The 21,634-nt window shown below is 46.6% G+C and overlaps 1 protein-coding gene across 8 annotated transcripts in view; it reads right to left on the bottom strand.

The window, feature by feature from the left end:
• UNKL (unk like zinc finger) overlaps nt 1-21,634 on the bottom strand; it is a 164,465-nt gene that overhangs the window by 91,253 nt on the left and 51,578 nt on the right. For 6 of the 8 annotated variants that reach the window (XM_073361545.2, XM_073361548.2, XM_073361547.2 and 3 more), the window contains 3 exons: nt 18,932-19,067; nt 17,522-17,639; nt 9,474-9,558 (listed from right to left, as the gene is read on the bottom strand). In XM_073361545.2, the coding sequence (XP_073217646.1) occupies nt 9,474-9,558; nt 17,522-17,639; nt 18,932-19,067 (339 nt within the window). Of the gene's footprint in view, nt 1-9,473; nt 9,559-17,521; nt 17,640-18,931; nt 19,068-21,634 lie in introns of those variants that run through there. The other 2 variants (XM_073361549.2, XM_073361550.2) reach the window with 1 other exon arrangement.

Raw genomic sequence — 21,634 nt, 5'->3', positions numbered from 1 at the left:
AAAACCAAGTATCCCTCTATCACTTGATGGAAAGCTGTCATGGTCACCAGGTGTAATTTGAGAATACTGAGAGATAGTCCTGTCCTCTCTAGAACTAGTATGTAGTTCAACACTACAGTGAGTATGGAAAATACTGGGGTGATTTGTTTGGAATTACACCAAACCTGAAACTTTGTCCACTTTTGCAGGTAAGTGCATTGGGTAGACCATTTTCTACTGTGTAGTAACACTTCCTGCACCTCTTTAGAGCAGCAGCTCTCTATGTACTGGAACCATGAAGGACCCACGCCTTAAGATAGAGTTTCCGTAGGTTGGGATGGAGAGTTTGTCCTTTGCTCTGTGAGAGGAGATAAGGAGTGGGTTGAAGAGGGACTGGTGGACATGTCAGAAGCTGAGACAGGTATGGGTACCACATCTGTCTCAGCCAGGTGTGACCAATCAGTATAACATTTGCTTTTTCTCTTTTTATTTTTATCAGGACTTTCAGGAGCAGAGGAAATGGGGAAAGACATATAGGACGCCTTTTTCTGCTAGGAGAAGGAGAACGTCCCCTAATGAGTGTTTTCCGAGACCATCTCTGGAGCAATAGCAGGGGCATTTCCTGTTCAAGTAAATAGCGAACAAGTCTATTGTTGGGGTTCCCCATTGTTAAACTATGCTGCGGAGTACCGTTGAGTTCATTTCCCGCTCGTGGTCATGTGACAACTTGCAACTGACACTGCTGTGGTACGTTGCACTCCCAGTAGGTAGGCGGCAGAAATTAAAACATTGTGCCCAATGTGCCAATTCCCTTGGCATGGAAGTGCTAAAGCTATGGAAGTGCTAAAGCACCCCCTTGATGATTTATGTAGTACATGCACACTATGTTGTCTGTCATGATTTTTGTGAGCGCATTTCTCATGAGTGGAAGAAAAAGAGCACAAGTATTTCTGACTGGAGGTCAAGACCAAGAATGAATCTTCCTGTTCCAGAGATGGAATAATCGCTGCTATTCTGACAGTCTTCAATTTTTGTGCCTGCTCGTATTTGTTCAGTGCTCTGAGATCCACTAGGAGTCTCCAACCTTCTTTTTCTTTTTTTTTTGGGGGGGGGGGAGAGGGGGAGGGGAAGGGGAGAGATCAGGAAATATCATGAATAAAAGCTTTTGCCTCCGAGATGAGCCAGAATAGGTTCTATGGCTCCCAGGCATAGCAGGTGATCTATCTCCTGTCTTAACAGTCTCTAGTGAGAAGGGTCTCTGACGAGGGACAGGGAGGGAGGGAGGTGAAATGGATAGAGTATCCATTGGAGATCATCTCCAAGACCCAATTTTGGAGGAACAGAGAAAGGCAGCATTCAAAGGGATGCAAATGGTTCGTGAGTTGCAGCTGATGTTGTAGGGAGTGGTCTCTCAGGGCCTCAACCAAGGCATCAAAACTAGGGTTTTGAGGTGGAAGGTTGGGAGGTTGAGGGACTGGTGGTTTTCACCTCTGAAATTGAGACTTCTTTCGCTGTGGCTCATAGCGGTGCTGTGATAGGTACTGAGACAGACATGATTTGTGGGAGGACTGAGGACTAAATTTCTTTTTCTGACCTTGTGTGTATATCCCCAATGACCGAAGTGTGGCCCTGGAGTCCTTGAGAGCATGGAGTGATGCATCAGTCTTATCTGCAAATAATTTGGAGCCTTTGAAAGGGAGGTCCTTGGCCATCGTCTGTACCTCTTTTGGCAGCCCTGAAAGGTGTAGCCATAACTCCCATGACATCACTACCACTGTTGATACCAAGTGGGCTGCTGTATCCGTGGCATCTAGTGCAGTCTGGAGTGCTGTTCTGACTACTAACTGCCCCCATGTATGATGGCCTAAACTGTTCTCATTGTGCTTCTGGCAGGTGGTCTTTTGGCATAACTGATGTGGTCATATTTTGCCATTAAGGCCTGGTAGTTCGCAATTCTAAATTACAAGGTCGCTGAGGAGTACACCTTCCTTCCAAATAAGTCAAGTCTTTTCCAGTCTCTATCATAAGGGGGTGGATTTCATGTGATGTTGGCGGCCATGAGAATTCACCACATCCACAATGATGGAATTAGGTGGAGGGTGTGAAAAAAGGAATGCTGTATTCTTGGAAGGGACATAGTATATTTGTTGGCCAGTTTGCATGTTGGTGTGACTGAGGCTGGTGTTTGCCATATGACATTAGCTGGATCCAAGCACGCTTCATTAATTGGGAGGGTGATCTTTGAGAGGAGGGCATATGCAGTTTGTCCAACAACTTACGGTTAGTGTCCTTCACCTCCTTGAGAGGGATCTGCAGCGTCTCCCCCAACCTCTTTGTAAGGTCCTGAAAGAGTCTGAAATCGTCTGCTATGGACAGTGGAGGGGACATTGCCACCTCATCTGGGAAAGAAGAGGAGATATTGGTTTGCGGTGTGGCCTCATCTGCGAGTCTGATTTCCTGCTCCTCAGTTTCCTTATGAGGTTCTGGAGACAGAGGTTGGAGGAGAGCATCTGAGATCTGAGCATCTCAGACTCCCAGTGGGTGACACTAAATGCCTGGGAAGCATGGTGCCTGTAGGCTGCCCATGGATCCTAGTATTGCCACTGGGATGGTAGAAAGGGCATGGGTGGCGGAATCCACTGTTGGTCATATCATGGGGGCTGAAACAAAGAGTGAGGATGTAGCTGAGAAGGCCCTGGTTGGTAGAGAGAAGGACCATGCCAAATGCCGAGAGAGGATATCCTCCTGGTCACTATCTGAGACTCTGCTAGATATTAGTGGAGCTGAACGCCTCAGTGCTGGTGGTGATTCTGGGCTTCAAGATGCACTCAGTTCCGAACCCCCGGTACTGAGTAGAATGGACTCTGGGGTCTCAGATACCATGAGGTCCCTGGAAAACCGAAACTCCTGCGGTGCCACAATTGGTACTGCCAGGGCGTGTTGGTGTTGACTCATCAGTACGAAGGAATCCAGCAATCTTGCTCAAGACAGGTGGTCTGACGAGGGTTGTTTTGAAGTTATTGGTACCAAGAGTTTCTGCACTGATGATGTCTTCGTAGACACAGTATAGCGTAAATTCGTCTCTGACAGGCTTTGCCACTGTTTTTGAGCCTGTGCCCATAGCTTACTAGCTGTGTATGCATCGGAAGACCCATGCGAGTTGTGCGTACCATGCTTTTAGCCATCAGTGCCAAAGTAACTGAATGTGCTGGGGATCTCATCTGGCTGGTTTGGGATTCAGTATGAGGCCTTACAGCTCTCTTTTGGGAGATCTTGCGAGGGAAATCTGAAGACTTCTTTCTCAGCTCCCCCTCTTTGGGAGTAAAATGCTCTAGTGATGGTTCATGCTGTCAAGGAGATTCGGGGCCAGGGTCAGGCACAGGTTGAAGAGCTCCCTCCATAAAGAGTAGCTTTAACTTTAATTCCTGGATTTTTCAGGATCTGGCTTTTAGCTGCTGGCAAAAAGTACACTTTTATGGAATATGGGCCTCTCCGAGGCACTAAACGCAATGGGAATGTCTGTCTGTAACCAGGTTTCAGAGTAACAGCCGTGTTAGTCTGTCTTCGCAAAAAGAAAAGGAGTACTTGTGGCACCTTAGAGACTAACCAATTTATTTGAGCATGAGCTTTCGTGAGCTACAGCTCACCTCATCGGATGCAGCATAGCCAGTATAGCCTCCCTGAAGGACAGGCACTTCTTAAACCCAGGGAAGCTGGGCATGCCCTCTACTGGGGGCAATCCCTGGGGAAGGACAGAGATAAAATAAAAACATTTCTTTTTCTTTAAAAAAGGAAAGAAACTAATGGAAACCCTATAACACTAAGAAGAAAAAACTGACGAAAACACTAAGAGTATCTGAAAAACAATTCTAAAGATCTAAAGTATGAGCGAATGGACTGCTAATCACTCTGTCTCTAGCCAGCGGGGATTTAGAAGGCAGTTCACCTGTGCAGACATTAATTAGCCGTGAGGCAGAGCATGAAAGACACAGAAAGCATGTCCAGGCCAAATGGACACTGCTACCAAAGATCTTCAATCAAAGGTGCAGGAACACACACACCCACAATGGAGCATCCACAGGGACACTACTCGAAGAAGAATCTGGAATTTCCACTGCTTATCTTAAGTGGATATAGTAAACTAAGAAAATATTGACATTTAAGTGGTCATTCTAACTATTTAATGTCAATTTTTATGCCAGAAAAATTAATTCAGAGTAACTGGACCCACACATCACTTCCTGGTGTTCTGAAGACATCATCAGTATTCTATTGAACATTTCAGATTTGGTTAATTTAGATACTCATTACTTACTGCCCTTTGGAATATATAAATAAACGTACTCTTTAAAATGGTATTTATTAAAAATTTGCACATTTAGGTTTTTGTGGGTTTTCTACACAAATAATGCATTAGCAACAGATATTTAGTTGAATAAGCTGACTGACATTCCTTACCCCTTGATTCATGAACACGTGGTATTAAAAAAAGAAACAGGGCTAGAAAAAAAAATATCTGATCATCCCCTGAAGAAATTCCACAGATTTAGCCAAAATTTTCTATTCAAAATGTTTCTTATTTTTCATCTCTGTTCACAACTGTATTTCTGAAGGGCCATAATAAACTGTGTCCTGCACAAACCTTCCTTCTGCCAAGGACAACTAACAGTTATGACATCATGCAGAAGAGTACATGCCATGATAATGAACAGATGGAACAGTGGGACATGTAAATTCAGCACCATTACCTCTCTTCAGGGGAGATAGCATAGTTGAGGATTGTTTCTCATGGTGTAATTTTTATACCTGATGAGCTATGTTTTAATTACTGCATAATTCTGCCTTTGTACTCTGTGTCCAAATGCTGTATCCAACATATTTCCTTTGTCTTATGTATCAAGTGCAGGAGTAGGGGACAATTGAAAAACAAAGGAGACACAGGGGAGATGAGTAATAACTATCATTGGGCAGACAGACTCCAGACTAAGCGCCAGCACTCTGCAGAAGGAACACAGGTAGCCCCCCTGCTCATCCTCTGCCTGACTGAATATGCAAAAAATGGATGTGAAGACCAGAAGATGCTGACTTATCTAATGTTATTTACTTCCACTCTCCCTTGGGGTTGTGTCCTCATTCTGGATTGCTTTACGAGGCAGTTAAAGTCACTGTCATCTCTATTAAGTCTAGAGGAAAAATACTGCCCAGCAGCCCCTCACACCCTCACATCAGAAGTGCAGTTCTGGTTACTGCCACCCTCACACTCCCTTCTAGGTCACTGCTCCAGCCCTCCTTGTTCAGTTAGCTTCGCTCCCCATATACAAAGCTGCACATCAATCCCAAATCCCATAAATGAACATATTTATTTACATACTTATACAGTCCCCATCAAAGTAGGATTGGAGTGCCTCCCAAGTTTTTAAAAATAGAAATAGTCTCGCTCCCTTCCTTTCTAGCCTATAAGGGAACTGGCGTGATTAGTTTATTGGCATTTTTGCTCATGTTTTATGTACTTATTGAGGAAAAGTCACAGAAATGAGTTTGGCATTACATTTGGAATACTGTGTAGCATTCTAATTCCTTGAAGGAGTGAGTACCATAGTCTAGGTCCAGTTCCTGCAAAAGTTCTGACATTTGCATTCATCAGCCTCCCCTAGTTGGTCAACGATTTCATTGTTCCACTGGGACATAGCTACTATACGAGGTGGTTGCTAAGGAAAAGACGATCTCTCAGAGAATTTGGGCCAATCCCATGGAGGGCTTTGAATATTAGGACACAGCCTTTGAAAGGGGCTCTCTATTCACCAGACAGCCAGTGTAGAGTGGAGTATCAGGGTAATGCACTCATGACAACCTGCTGCTAATCAAATTGGCTGGTTTTTGTGTTTTTTTTTAAAATCAGAGCTTTTTCAGGTATGGCTTCATTCCTACAATCAGCATTAGACTCTGTAAAAGCAGCAAAGAGTCCTGTGGCACCCTATAGACTAACAGATGTATTGGAGCATAAGCTTTCGTGGGTGAATACCCACTTCGTCGGATCCGATACATCTGTTAGTCTATAAGGTGCCACAGGACTCTTTGCTGCTTTACAGATCCAGACTAACACGGCTACCCCTCTGATACATTAGACTGGAGATCATGAACGCGTGGGTTGCTATGGCCAGGTCTGGGTCCAACATGAAGGGGTGCAATCTTCTAGGAAGTCAAATGGAAGTGCGTGTTTTTGATACACTGACAATCAGAGCACCAACAGCACTGAAGAGTCCTACAGAAGCCCATGGCTTCCCTTCCAATGTTTTTAGGAGTAGCTGACTGGCTCATTCCCCTGGTAAGTTTTTCAGAGGCAGCTGGCAATTCCCCACTGCTCTTCACCCTTTGGGACAGGGTTTCAATCCTCCCCTGTTAACAGAGAAGACTCTTTGGGGACTGTGCCAGTTGAAAGAATTGTGCGCTACCCCAACCAGTGGGAGAGGACTGATAGGTGAGACCTAAAAGGGAGCAGAGTAGCAGCAATGACACCAGTGGAAGCCCAGTTCCAGTGGATAGTGAAAGGGACCCGACCTGCCAGCTTCCACAAAAAATGAAGAGAAGAGGATGTCAGCTGCTTCTGAAGAACCTCCAAAGATGAGAGGAATCTCTCTCCCTTACAGCCATGGGGAAGGGGAGTGGGCGTAAGAGACTTTGTGCCTCCCCTGCATAATGGGGCAAAAGGGATTGCCTGGTCTGAGAAACTAGGGTCTCACTGAAGATAGGGGGAGATGCATACAGAATCTTAGGGGACAAAGAAACAGGAGCCATGGGATAAGATTCTCCCTGTCACCTTTCTTATGAGATAGGGTTCCTGGCTATGGAGCCTCTCTCTCTTCCTCCCACTGGAAATATGGAAGGATTCTTTTCTACTGATCATACTTGAGCAAGAGAGGTGGAAGGTCAGGATTGCAGGACTGAGCTAAGGGCTGTTGCTACTGGCAGAGAGAGACAGAGAAACCACAGTGGTAAGAGCTACATAAGAACCTATATAGAAAGAATGGGCCACTTGAATCTCCTATCACTACTTGATGTCAATCCAACTTTTGCATTCTTTTTACTCCCAGTAAATCCTGACCTGGCTCCCAGCTGCAAATATTTTGATGATATGGGAGGAAAGGAAGTAAAGTCCTGACCTAGTTCTGAATACCCCTCCCTATGTTACCACTATCTTCTCACTCTCTTTTGTCTTTTATGAAGAGCCTGAACCACACATGCTCCACACACTACTCCTGGGGCAATTCTGCATCACTGTGTGCATGCAGAATTCATGTCCCTTGCATATTTCTTTGCTTCCCTGCAGAAAAATGACTCTCTGACGAGGAAGCAAAGGTAAGCCACAAAAGTGGTCACACATCCCTCCCCAGCTGCACAGGTGCATTGTTTCGGGCACCCGGCAGAAAAGTAATTCTGTGGCTCCTACCCACAGTGGCTCCTACCCTGCACTGGGCTCAGCTGCTAATCTCAGCTGTGCTGCAGCCAGGGAGGGAGATGACTTCCTCTTCCCTTGTAAGGTATGGCCATGGCTGGGTCAGACGAACTCCCAGAAACCTCCTGCGGCTGCAGGAAGCTCCGCACTCCCTGCCCACTTCCTGCCATCATTGTTCCTCAGCTGTGGGGGGAGGGGTCACTGTATGGGGAGCTGCTCCCACATCCACCCAATCCCTGTACATCTGGACCCACCCATACCCAGACCACCCCCAACGAGCCCCCCCTACCTGAGCCTCTACACCACCAAGCCTCACCCCCTGCATCACCCCCTGCACCCAGACCCCCCCAGCACCTGGATCACTCTGATAAACCTCCTGCACCCGGACCCCCTCCCCACCAAGCCCCAACCAGCTGCACCCAGACCCCAACCCCACTCCCCCAGCACCCAGACCCCCCACTGAGTCCTCCACACCCAGATCCCCTTGCTAAACCCCATCCCCCCCACACCTAGACACCCCTTCCTGAGCCCCAAACACCTTCACCTGGACCCCCTGCAGAGTCCATTTCCCCCTAAATCCGGAACCTCTCACCCCACCAGCCCCTGTGCATCCAGATCCCCCTGCAGCTGGACCCCTCACTGAGCACCTCACACCCAGATTGCCACACCCTGAACTCTCTCAGCAAGTACCTAGATCCCCCCCACAGTTGGGCAAGCAGGCTTAGCCGATCCCACACCTGGATCGGGGGCCATGGCTGGGCTTGCATGCAAGACTCTGCCCTTCTCACCAGCTATCTTGGTGCACCTGGCATGGAGGGGCAGGGCCCCGTGGTGTTTGTGGGGCAGCCCCAGCCCTTGCACTGGGTCAGTGTCAGGAGCAGCTTCATAGCTGAGTTCATGTCCCATGCGGGTAAGGGACTGCAGGGCGATTTCTCACCTCCATGCAGCTAGTGCTCCCCACTGCTATGCTTGGGGCCTCCACATTTATTTACTGACAAATAAAATAGGCAGACTTTGCAGAATTTTAAAATATAGTGCATGGAATTTTTATTTTTTTGGCCCAGAATTTAATTTTTTGGTGCAGAATTCCCTCAGGAGTAACACAAAAATCACAACCCTTTCTGTATCATTGGATAGTGCGAGTGGAGGTAGGGGATTAGGCCTGATCCTGTTCTTACTGAAGTCAATATAAAGTCTCAATTTCTGTCTCTGGTGCACTGTGCTTTGTTTCCTCCTTCCCTGAAACATATGCAGTTCCCATCAACAGCATTTGACCCTGAAAAATAGGTTTCTGCTGTTTTGTTCACAGAGGAAATACTTAGTAAATTTACTTATCAATTGGAATGTAGGGCTACAGCATTTCTAGGAATTTTATGACTGCTAAAGTGTCACACCTCTTCAATGTATTAATCTTTTTCATATACGTGAAAACAGTAAGTAGGAGAACTCTAAAAAGATGTGCCTCTTTCCTGCTTCTTGGCTACAACAGCCTGGAAGTGCTGAGGATGGGAGAGGGTAAGGGAAGCGTCACTTGTCCGTGACACCTCTCTGCAGGTTACTAAAGCACCAGGTCCTGCAAATACTTATACACATACTCACCTTTAAACATGTGTTGTTATAGTCATGTCAGTTCCAAGGTATTAGAGAGACAGGTGAGTGAGGTAAGAAGCTTGTCCAATAAAAGATATTACCTCATTCACCATATCGCTCTAATACCTTTAAACATGTTAGTAGTCCCATTGAAATTGATGGGGCTATTTACATGCTTAAAGTAGAATATCTACATAAGTGTTTGCTGGGGCCCAAATAAACAACAGGTACAGTCCATTTCACAAGTAATACATTTTCTACTTCCACTGTTGCCATGAGGAGTTTGATGCAAAGTAGTGATGAAATCATAGATGCAAGGTAACAGAAAAGGATAAAACATTTCTTTTTCTTTCTTTCTTTTTTTTTAAGTGAAATAAAAACAAACATTCTCTACTGCATGATTGTGGGAATTTTATTAACATTGTTACAAAAGAACCGTTCTCATACTCACTTTCAACATGTGCAAATGCACAAAATGGACCCCGCGGGCAGTAACCTGTTTGGCGGATGTCATTGCACTTTGTAGATTTGTAAATCTAAAAAAATAGAAAGTGAATAACTTTAAAATTATCTGGGTGCTAATAGCATAAGAGCTCAATCTATTCAGTTTAACAAAGAGAAAGTTAAGGGGTGACATGATTACAGTGTATAAGTACCTATCTGGGGAACAAATATTTAACAGTTGGCTCTTAGATCTAGCAAAGTATGGTGTAACAATCCAATGGCTGGAAGTTGAAGCTAGACAAAAATCAGACAGGAAACAATGCATAATTTTTTAACAGTGAGGGTAAATAACCAAAAGTCATGGTGGATTTTCCATCACTGATGATTCTTAAATCAAGATTGGATGTTTTTCTAAATGAGAAGCTCTAGGAATTATTTTTGGGAAGTTCTATGATCCCTTCAGTCATCTCTTTTCTAAGCTGACCAGTCCCAGGTTTTTTAATCTCTGTTTGTATGGAAGCTGTTCCATATCCTTAATCACTTTTACTTCCCTTCTCTGTACTCCTTCCAATTCTAATAATCTTTTTGGAGATAGGGATACACTGCACACGGTATTCAAAGTGTGGCTGTATGATCGATTTATATAGGGGCATTATGATATTTTCTATTATAAATCCATCCCTTTCCCAATGGTTCCTAACACTGTAAACTTTTTTTTGACTGCTGCTGCACACTGAGCAGACATTTTCAGAGAACTATCCACAATGACTCCAAGATCTCTTTCCATAGTGGTAACAACTCATTTTGTATGCATGTATCATTGGGATGATGTTTTCCAACACGCATTACTTTACATGTATCAACACTGAATGTCCTCTGCCACTGTGTCTGGCAGTTCTGTGAGAGCCTTTGCAATTCTTCCCAGTCTGCTTTGGACTTAACTATCTTGAGTAATTTTGTATCACTTGCAAACTTTGTCACCTCACTGTTTACCCCCTTTTCCAAATCACGTATGAATATGTTGAACAGCACTGGTCCCAGTACAGATCCTTCCAGGACTTCACTATTTACCTCTTCCCACTGTGAAAACTGAAAATTTAGTGGTATCCGTAGGGGACTTGCTCTGGCACCCTCTGGAGTGGCGTGCACATGCTGTGGTATAAGGGGCGCCGCTGGCTCCCCCCAGCCTCAGTTCCTTCTTGCCAGAAACTCCGACAGTGGGGAAGGAGAGTGGGTTATGGAATGGACATGAGCAACACATCTCGAAGAACACCAGTTACAGAACAAGTAACTGTCTTTTCTTCTTCAAGTGCTTGCTCATGTCCGTTCCATATTAGATGACTCCCAAGCAGTACCAACAGAGGCAGGTAGGAGTTCATAGACGTGTAGACTGCAACACAGCTCTGCCGAACTCAGAGTCATCTCTGGCCTGCTGAGTGATGGTATAATGCACCGTGAACGTGTGAACCGAAGACCACGTCGTGACTCTGCAAATGTCCTGGATGGGAATGTGCGCCAGGAAGGCTGCTGAGGATGCCTGAACTTCAGTCAAATGGGCCCTCACAATCAGCAGCAGTGGGACCTGTGCTAGCTTGTAACAGGTCTGGATGCAGGTGGTGATCCAGTTGGAAATCCTCTTTGAGGACACCAGAAGGCCCTTCATCCTGTCCACTGTCGTGATGAAGAGCTGGGTCGACCTGCGGAAGGGCTTGGTATGCTCCAGGTAAAATGCCAGTGCACGTCTGACATCCAGGGCATGTAGCCTCCTTTCCTCACTAGTGGTGTGCAGCTTCAGACAAAACACCAGGAGGAGGATGTCCTGGTTGACATGGAAGGAAGACACCACTTTCGGCAGAAAGGCCAGATGGAGTCACAGTAGAACTTTGTCCTTGTAGAACACTATATACGGCAGTTCCGATGTCAGGGCTTTAAATCTCCAACACTCATCTTGCCGATGTTACCACCACAAGGAAAGCAACCTTCCATGACCGGTGGGAAAGGGAGCAGGAGGCCATAGGCTCAAAGGATGGGCCCGTGAGCCTAGAAGGAACCAAGTTAAGGTCCCACTGTGGGACAGAGGCCCGGACCAGCGGGAAGAGTCTCTCCGAGGCCCCTCAGGAATCTGAGCGACATGTCATGAGAGAAAATCGTATGACCCTGGATTGGTGGGTGAAAAGCGAAGATGGCCGCAAGGTGCACCCTGATGGAAGAGAGAGGGCCAGCCCCTGGTTCTTAAGATGAAGCAGGTAATCTAAGACAGATTGTAAGGAAGAGCGCGACGGAGAGATGCTACACTCAGACACCCAGTGGGAGAACCTCATCCACTTGGCCAGGTAAATTGCTCTGGTGGAAGGCTTCCTGCTTTCCAGGAGGACTTGCTGGGCCTCGTTAGAGCAGGCCTGCTCCTCCGAGTTCAACCACACAGCATCCACGCTGTGAGGTGGAGGAAGGCGAGGTTGGGGTGTAGGAGGCACCCATGATCTTGCGAAATCAGATCCAGTCGGTCGGGAAGGGGCCAGGGAGCAGTCGCCACCGGGTCCATCAGTGTGCCGAACCAATGTTGGTGCGGCCACACCGGGGTGATCATGACGACTTGGGCCTTGTCTCTCTTGATCTTTGACAGGACTCTGCTGATGTGCGGGATCGGCAGGAACGAGTACATGAGGACCCCTGACCATGGAAGGAGAAAGCCATCTGAGAGGGAACACTTGCCCAGGCCCTGCAGGAAACAGAACTGATGACATTTCTTGTTCTGTCTGGTGGCGAACAAGTCCACCCAGAGAGTTCCCCACCTCTGGAAGAGCAATCGGGCTACCTCTGGATGGAGTGACTACTCATGGTGAGAGAAAAAGGAACTGCTGAGGTGATCTCTGGACTGGGAATAGACTGTTGCCAGCCACTGCTGCAAGAGTTGCATTCTGAGCCTTGCATGGCGGACGATATATGTACATGCTTCCATGTGGCCTAGCAAACGCTGACATACCCGGGCAGTGGTTAGAGAGAACGCAGAGACCCCCGCAACGAGGTCCATCATTGCCTGGAACCTCTCCTGTGGCAGAAAAGCTCTGGCGCAGGTGGAGTCGAGCACTGCTCCGATGAACTCTAACCTTTGTATTGGAACTAACATTGACTTTTTGTCATTCACCAATAGGCCCAGGGACCAGCATGTGACCTGTAGCATCATGACGCCCCTTTGGACTTGGTACCTGGAGCGACCTTTGAACATCCAGTCATCAAGATATGGGTATATTTTGATACCCCAATGCTGGAGGTAAGCTGCTACCACTGACATGCACTTGGTAAACACCTTCAGTGCTGCTGGTAGGCTAAAAAGGTAGTCATCTGATCTCACCGTGAAGCAAAGGAAGTGCCTGTGTTGTTGGAAAATTGCTATATGAAAGTTATATGCTTTAAAAAAAAAAAAAAACCCTATCTGTGTCCTTCAAGTAGAGAGCAGCATACCAGCCTCCCGGATCCAGGGAGGGGATGATGGAGGCCAGGAAGACCATGTGTAACTTCAACTTCTTTAGGTATTTGTTGAGATCTTGCAGGTCCAGGATGGGTTTTAGACTGCCCCTGGCCTTTGGCATTAGAAAGTACCAGGAACAGAACCTCTTGTTCCTGTATTCGTGAGGAACGTCTTCCACCACTTTCAGCTGTAGCAGGCGCTTCACCTTCTGTGCAAGAAGACTTTTGTGAGAAGGGTCCCTGAAGAGGGACAGGGAAGGGGAGGTTGGAGAGGGGACAGAAAGGAGGGTATAGCCCAGGGCCACTGTGTTGAGGACCTAGCAGTCTGACATTATCACAGTCCATGCAAGGAGGAAAAAAGAGAGGCGGTTGGAGAAACATAAGGAGGATGGCTCTGGGGAACAGTCTGGTAGGTCACCCTCAGGTGCACCCTCAAAATGCCTGCTTGTCATTCTATCTGACTGGATAGAGGACGAAGGCTGGTGGCTCTGGTGACGTATGTAGCCTCTGCTCTTCTTACGAGCCGTCTCCTGCCTGGGTTGGCTCCCTTGACCCTGTGGCTATTGCAGGTTGAACCGCTTGCAGGCTAGATGTGGGACGTAGAGCTCTAGGGTTTTCAATGTAGTACAGAAGTCCTTTAACCGGTGTAATTTATTGTCTGTCTGCTCAGCAAACAGTGCCTGACCGTCAAAAGGAAGGTCCTGTATCAACTGCTGGGCCTCCGTTGATAAGCCTGAGAGAAGGAGCCAGAACACCCTTCACATGGAGATGGCTGAGGCCATGGTGCATTCTGCGGAGTCTGCAGCGACCGAGGCTGCTTGAAGGGCCATCCTGGCCACAGCCCTGCCCTCATCAAGGATCGCCTGGAACTCTTTCCTGGTGTCCTAGGGAAGCAAATCTTCAAATTTGGCCATGGCTTGCCACATATTGAAGTCAGAGCGGCCAAGGTGGGCTTGGTGGTTAGCCAACCTCAACTGGAGGATGTATAAACTTTGCGTCCGAACAAATCCAGCCTCTTTGAGTCTTTATTCTCAGGTGTAGCTCTCAGTTGGCCTTGCCTCTCCTGGAGAAGATGAGGAAGAAGCCAGTGCCGCGGGGTCGGCCACATCCATAGGTGGTCCAACCAGCTGTTCCCCGGGGTCCGTGAGAGCCTGAGGGGTTCTCCTTTTGGTGAGATCTGTTTCCAGAGAAAGGCGGGATACTGAGGCTGATGGTTTGTCCAAGGCACCTGCCACTGACTTAAGCCCTTAGGAACCTATGGGTTCCACAGGTACCAGGCAGCCAGCCACTGGGCCTAGGGCCATGGAGCAGTTGGAGGTACCACTGACGTTGAGGGTACCACCGGTGCTGGGGTTTGACCTGCCAGCTATGACTCCTGCCTGGTGTCGGAGCTTGACGATGAGTGGGAGCTCTCAGGCGACCATGAGCTGGTGGACTGGTGACCCCATTTGCTGCAGTGCTGATCGCTGCACCTCAATGGGGAGCTCTCCGCTCGAGAAAAATTCCTTTTGTGGGTCCTCGGAGACCAGCAGCGTTCAGTGGATTGGCAACGGCATTCCAGCGATCTACGCCTCACGCTTCTCAACCGGTACCAGGATCTGGAGCGGGACCAGGAGCCGGAGCAGGTCAGTCGCTGGGAAGACCTTCTTACTGACCAAGAGGATCTGTTTCGCGGTGACGCGTATCAGCAAACTGATGACTGGTGACTTCGCATAATTGACTCTGTCGGGCCTGCGAACAGTACTGGGCCATGGCTGAAGCTCTGGGCCAGTCTCAGTGCTGTTGATGCCAGGAGGGCACACCTCTACCAGTCTGTGCCAGGTCACCAGTGAGGAGCATCTCAAGACCTGTGGGCGCTGCCCTGAGTCCAGAGATGGAAGAGGGTTGCGCCAAGCCTGCCTCCCTGCCTTCAAAGCCTGGTGGCTCAGTGCGGGCAAGCGCTGGCGAGATGTCCCTCAGGAAGGGGAGCGGTACCATTGAGATGGGGACTTATGAAAAGGTCCCAAGGCGGGTTTACCCCTGGATCGGGGTACCGCCATAGCTGGTGTGGGCGGCGCCAGTAGCACTAAGATATCCTGCTCTGCCTGCAGGGCCTCGGGCATCAACGGGACCTCTAACTGACGAAGGCCCGCGTCACTGTCCTGTGTGGCAGGCATGGGTTGGGGTGGGCTAGACCGCTCGACCTTAGCTTGGGCCCGACTCCTGGTTGGAGGTACCAAGCTGCCCTCCTTGGGCCTTGGCTCTCCTCCTCCCCTCCCCTTCCCCTTGTGGGACGTAGGAGATCTTCCTCTCCCGGTCTTCTTTTGCCGCTTGGCAGGTGCCGGGGAGGGGCATCAGTGCCGGTCCATCGACCGCACCATTGGAGCATTCTGAACCGATGCTGCAGGGCTCGGGGCACAGTCAGACCTCGAGTGCTCCGGTGTCAGAGTTAGAGCTGCCTCCATTAGGAGCACTTTGAGATGGGTGTCTCGTTCCTTCTTAGTCCGAGGTTTGAAGGACATGCAGATGTGTCTCTTGTCACTTATATGTGACTCACCCAGACACCTTAGACAACTGTTATGTGGATCGCTGATGGGCATAGTTTTTTTGCAGCGATCACAAGGCTGAAAGCCTGGGGACCGGCGCTATCACTAGGCTGAGTCCCATTCATGACTAACCAAATAAAACGCACTAACACACTAAGGGATAACTATTTTACAGGAAAAGTTCATAACACTGAATGAAGCGAAAAGCTAGCTGATGCTTTCTTCACTTGCTTTGAGGTCAAGAAAGTAAGGCCAAGATGTGCAAAAGGCCTTTGCAGGTTCTAATAGGCATCCATTAATTGGAAGAGCGATCCTTGTGGGTACCAAGGAGCTTAGGATGTTAACTATCTTATACACTTTCTCTTGGATTACTGTCACTTATCTCAATTTCCACTATCCTGAAGAACAGCTCCTGGAACGTCCGGAAATTGGTCATGGCCCATGTCAGGGTTGGAGCAACTGCCTCAGAGGGGGATGATGACGACTCTTTAGAAGGGAGCAACTCTGATTCTGGGTAAAAAGCTCCAGCTATGGATGCCAACAGTGCCTTTAACCTCGTCCCTTAAGTGTTGTGATGGGACTCTGCTCCGATAGCATAAGAAGGACCTCAGTAGGAGAAATATGGCCATAGTGGCATGTTGTATTGGCAAGGTTGTGGGTGGCCCATCCATTACCATTCATGCACCAGAGCCTGGTGGGAGGTGGTGCTGGAGAACTCTTTAAGATACCACTCCTCTCTTTCTCTCTCTCTGGAGAGTGCTCTGTGCTTGAAGCAAGGAAGAAGAAATAGCCCAGGAGGGGACAAGTATTTCCCAGAAACAGCACTGTTGGGTGCGGTTTCAATGAGGCTACCAGGGCTGGTGCTGGGAGGAAGGATGAAAGCAGATCTTCAAACACATATCTCGGCACCAAGGAGAAGAGGGTCAGTCAACAGGTGCCAGGATAGGTAACAAGACAGCTATTAGTGTTGACTTTGGTACTGATGTTTTTTCTCAGGCTCTCTTCCCTGTCAGTGTCATGCCTCTGCCCATTCAAGTCAAGGAGGGTTTTGAGGACTTTACCCCAGATTTTTTTTTTTCATTATTTGTGTAATCATAGCACCTAGAAGCCCCAGTCACATGCTAGGGGCTGTGCGAACATAGACCAAAGGATAAACAATAAGAGGGAACTAAGCAAGGGTCAACGTATTGTGACTTTTGGGGCCACAAATAGGAGGGCATAAAAAATTCTAAGCTCATGCCCATGAGACACATGCATACCTACAGTGGAATCCACACTGACACAAAGAATTTTTGTTTTCTTCTCTTTTCTTCTTCCGTGGGTCTCTTTTCTTCTTCCGTGGGTCTATTCAATTTTCCCCTATCAACTGCAATGAAACCTTCCTACTACCGTGACTATACCACAGAGGTTTACTACAAATGATTGTGGCATCACAGAAATCATCATTTTGACTTGATTGCAGGATCAAGAAATATGCTGAATAGTGAAAAGGATTGTTTAAACCCAAATCTTACACCTTGGGGTTAAGAAGCATGGCAAAGAGAATTACAAATCCTATGAAAATATAATCTGATCCATGTCCAAATATTACAGAAGACATTATGACGTTAACTTCTCTTTCATATTAGTGTTCTAAAAGATGCTAGTAGGTGACTAATGTAACTGTACAAATGATATTCCTAGCAAATTGTTTTGTTTTAAATATATATCCACTAACTATATCCACTAACTCAACTACTGCATGAACGACTCTCCAGATTCCATACAGCTCTGGATAAAATATATCTACTTTTAAGACGACATGTGAAGTTACAGTGCTCTGAAGACAGGTCACAGACAGTCTTCAGAAATAAAATTGCTAGTATTAGTTAGCACATTAAAAAAGGCAACTTAAAACTGTTGCAGAAATCTTGCAACTTCTTTAACAGATCAGAAAACTAATTAGATTTATTATATGATATGCCCTTATGATAAATGAAATATTTGTCTATTTCCATTATTAAGATAAACCATGTTCAATTTAACACATTAAACAGTGGGGGAAGATAACCTCAGTTCTTACCTCAGGATGGAACTGCTGTTCAGTACGAGAATGGCAATACTGACAGTTATCCCCATTTTCACACTTGGAAGGTTCACCCCACTCATCTGCATGTTTTACACTGGGGCATGGAGTAGACCTGGAAAAAGTGAAATCCAAAAATGCATTTGTACTAATTCCCCAGCAGCAAACTCAAATATTTTCCCATTAAGTCCAAAGTAGCACCTCAGCTGTTGAAGCCCACTGTTTCCATTTCTGCAACAACAGCTTATCGCCAGAGCCAGGCTTTGGGGCCTCTGAAGCCTACAGATGTGGGCCAGCAATATTTTGGGAGCTCTCTGGGCAAATGCTCTTTTGGTAAAAGGATGCTTACTCCTGGGGGAATTCTGCCCCCCTTGCCCAGATACCTGCACCCTCTCTTCCCCACAGCCCAGCTGCAGGGCCCCCCCTTGCCCAGATACCCACCCCCCCCCCACAAGCCCAGCCGTGCCCCCAGCCCAAACACCTACCCCCTACCCTCAAAGCCCAGAGATCCAGCAGGAGAAACAGCCTGATGCTCAGTCCCAGGCTTGCACAGAGTTTCCTGCGCACCACCCTCTCCTTCCCTCAGGGCATGCAGGGAACTGCAGCTGTCAGGAACCCTCTAGCTCTCTCCCCCTCCCCACCAACAGTGTCTTTTATGAGCGACCTGGGCTTTGCCGGGTCCAGCAGCCCCTAGCGGCAGCCAGCAGCACTGCAGCCCATTTCTGTGCGGGAAAGGAAATTATGTGCAAAAAACATTAATTTCTGCAAAATTCCACATTGCGCAATAACGCAGAATTCCCCCAGAAGTAATGCATAAACCACAGCTAAATTCAATTTCTCTTGTGTTTTGTGATGGTTACTTACAATCATGAGATTGTTAGGCCAATCTCATCAATACTGCACGACTGAACTGAGGATACAGAAACTGAAAAACTACATTTCTCAGGCCACCAATTCATACTAAGAGTCAAATGTCAGTATGTTTTTTAGCAAAGTTTGGTTATGAAAGTATTGCCTGGGGAAAGGAATTTGTAGCAGGAGGAATCCGCTAAATCCAGAAGGTTATCAAGGGTCCTTTTGTCTATTAACAGCAGCTGAAGGAGGAACAATTGAGATTTTGAGTTGGTGCCAGGAGATGCAGAAACGGTTTCACCTCCTCCCAGGGAAGACTGATGTTTTAGTCATATTTTAATTACTTTCCTATTCAGGGCTGTCCAATCATTCTGAAGTTTGTTTCCTATAGTTTTATGGGGCTTGTCACAAAAATCTAATACTGTTAAACTAGGTATACCCAGTTGCACTGTTAGTGTAATCCAAAGAAATAAGCCCCCAATAACTGTTCTATTGATTCATGGGGGGCGTAGACCCATAGTTAGGAAAGCATGTTCTTAGTATTTATTTATGCACCTGTATTTGAATCTTCTGGGATTCCGTCTTCTATCTCGGCTGTTGTGATAATGGGGGCATGCATAACCCTGGCGGCAGAGTCTCGGGGGTTTGGTGCACTGTTCTGTCTTGTAGCCAGCTAATACAAAATTAGTATCTGTAAACAGATTAAGAAATTTAAAATATGTTAACACTTTAACTTTGCATTTAGAATACCTTTAACGAATCCAGGTACCAATAAAATCCTTGAAAGCAATAAAATTTTGCTTTTCTTTTATATAAAAATCCTGGTTTGTACACATCATTAACACTAAGATTTTGTCATGATTATTTTTAGTAAAAGTCACAGACAGGTCATGCACAATTCACAAACAAAAATTCACAGAACCCGTGACCTGTCCCTGGCTTTACTAAAAATAACTGGAAGTGAGGCTAAGTAGGAGGGAGGAATGGAGTCTCATGCGGTGGGGGGGGGGGGGGGGGGCGACAGGCCAACACCCCCACCACGGAGGGGGGGCACAGTCCTGGCTCCAGTGGCCGCAGCAGGGGGTGCAGCGCCCTCCTCCCATCCAGAGCTGGCCGCAGCTGAGGGACAGGGGTGTGTGGCCCTGGCTGCAGCCCCCGCCACAGCCCTGGGAAGCCATGAGGGGGGCACCTAGCCCCTGCTGCAGGGTCCTGCTGACAGCTGAAGCAGAAGATGTCATGGAGGTCGGGTAAAGTCACGGAATCCATGACTGCTGTGACATCTGTGACTAAATCAGAGCCTTATACATCACCATTCACAAACGATTAGGATGAGACGTGGATTTTATTGTCATTAGGCAGTCTGACTAAAGCTTTATCATTTTTATATTACATAAAAATTTTGCCATCACACTAAGCACAAATAAAATACTAGCAGAATCCCAACATCACACAAATGTCCAGAAGCTCTCAATATAAGTATTTTTTATTTTTCCCCCAGTATTCTTCATATAGTCTCATACTTATAAATCTTAAAAGCAAAATAAAAATAAGCTCTTCAATATTAAAAATTTGAAAGTATATTATTCATTTTAGTAAGACATATAACTAGGACCTTATGCAACGTTCCCTTCTGGATTTCCTTCAGTATGACTTTAGCATTCTTTACTTCACCACACCTGCTCTTACTAACGTTCTCCAATAAGATGGTCTTGACAAGGTCTCAGGGCCGTTCCTCTATCCTTGTCCTTAATCTTCTCCCTGCCTTTGATACTTCAGATCATTCCAACATCTCTGATTATACTTCCTCCCTTGGTTTCCATGGCCCTGTATTCACTTGGTATCTTTCCAATTGTTTCTTCAATATTTCCTTTGACAGTTCCTCTTACTCTCCCACTCTGCTAGCATCTCTAAGGGCTCTGTCCTTGATCCCTTTCTCATCTCTCTCTCAACAATCTCATCCCGCATGGTTCAAATATCTTCTATGTTTACTTCTTTACTTCACCACTTAACTTGCCTTCTTACATACAGTCACATCTTCAACTGTCTTCTAGTATATACTGGATACCTTTCCGTTCAGTGGTACTGAAACACTTAACAGTGGGCGTGCTGAAAGCCAGCCCTGTTACCCATGTCGTGTCCCATCCCCCCCTTCCTTACCCCCCGCTGGGGCTGGGAGTAGGGCCGTGTCTCCGGGGGGAACCTGGACGGGGTCAGAGACTGGGGGGGAAAAAAAATGCATCTGATGAAGTGAGCTGTAGCTCACGAAAGCGTATACTCAAATAAATTTGTTAGTCTCTAAGGTGCCACAAGTCCTCCTGTTCTTTTTAGGTCAACATCTGTTTGTCTCTTAGAGTGTCTCCTATTCCCTCCTAGGAATGGTAAGGTTAACATCATTGGCAAAGCCTTTCATCTCACACTTTCATACTTCCCCCCACCCCGATATGGAATGGCTTCTCTATCCCAATGCATCTGGCAACTTCCCTGTTATCATTCATATCCCTTTCAAAATCCCACTTCTTCCATTAGGCCGACAAATGCAAAGCTATACCAATAAAATTCAATCATGACCTTAATATAAAAAGTATTTTCCCACAGTAATTTTCCACTCAAGAGTGATTATTTTTAAAAATTAAAGAAAAAAAAGGTTCAGTTATTTTCAGATGCAAAGAGTGGGGGAGCAGTACACTTCTGCCGTTACAAAAACCAGTTGCAATAGCTCTACTATTCTCAGTGGCTGGTGGCAGAAATATAAAATCTGGTAGACGCATTTTTGTCTTTTTTATTCTTCATACAAGAAACCACAAAGACAGAGGTGGGCCCCAAATAACCATGTTTACTAAATACACATAAACATGCCAACCTATCTACATACATACATGTTGCTCTGACTAGTTTCTGGCAGCTTCTAAAACACAGAACATAGTGAGCACCATAAAGGACACAAACTATATAAAGGGACACTACTCTATTCCTGTACCCTAAAACATAATCCCTAGGACAGCGATGTGCCTTTTGGTCATCTGGTTATAGTCCATTTAGATCTGGATAAATTTTTGGACACGTGTCCATTGGCTTTTGTTACATAACAATGTGAAGGTTTTTGTTATATTTGTTAGACTAATGATCTCCCAATATCTATTGGATTTAGACTGTAAACACACACGTAGCATGGAGAAGGAAGCTACCTGACTTTAATTTAGAAAGGACAAGAGCTGGACCAGGATGAGGGTGGGAGGAGGTAATTACTCACTTTTACCA

Source organism: Lepidochelys kempii, chromosome 10, assembly GCF_965140285.1.
Source record: "Lepidochelys kempii isolate rLepKem1 chromosome 10, rLepKem1.hap1, whole genome shotgun sequence".
In the NCBI taxonomy this organism is placed as follows: domain Eukaryota; kingdom Metazoa; phylum Chordata; order Testudines; family Cheloniidae; genus Lepidochelys; species Lepidochelys kempii.
Note: the sequence above shows the minus strand (reverse complement) of the source record. Positions and strands in the feature narration are given on the sequence as shown.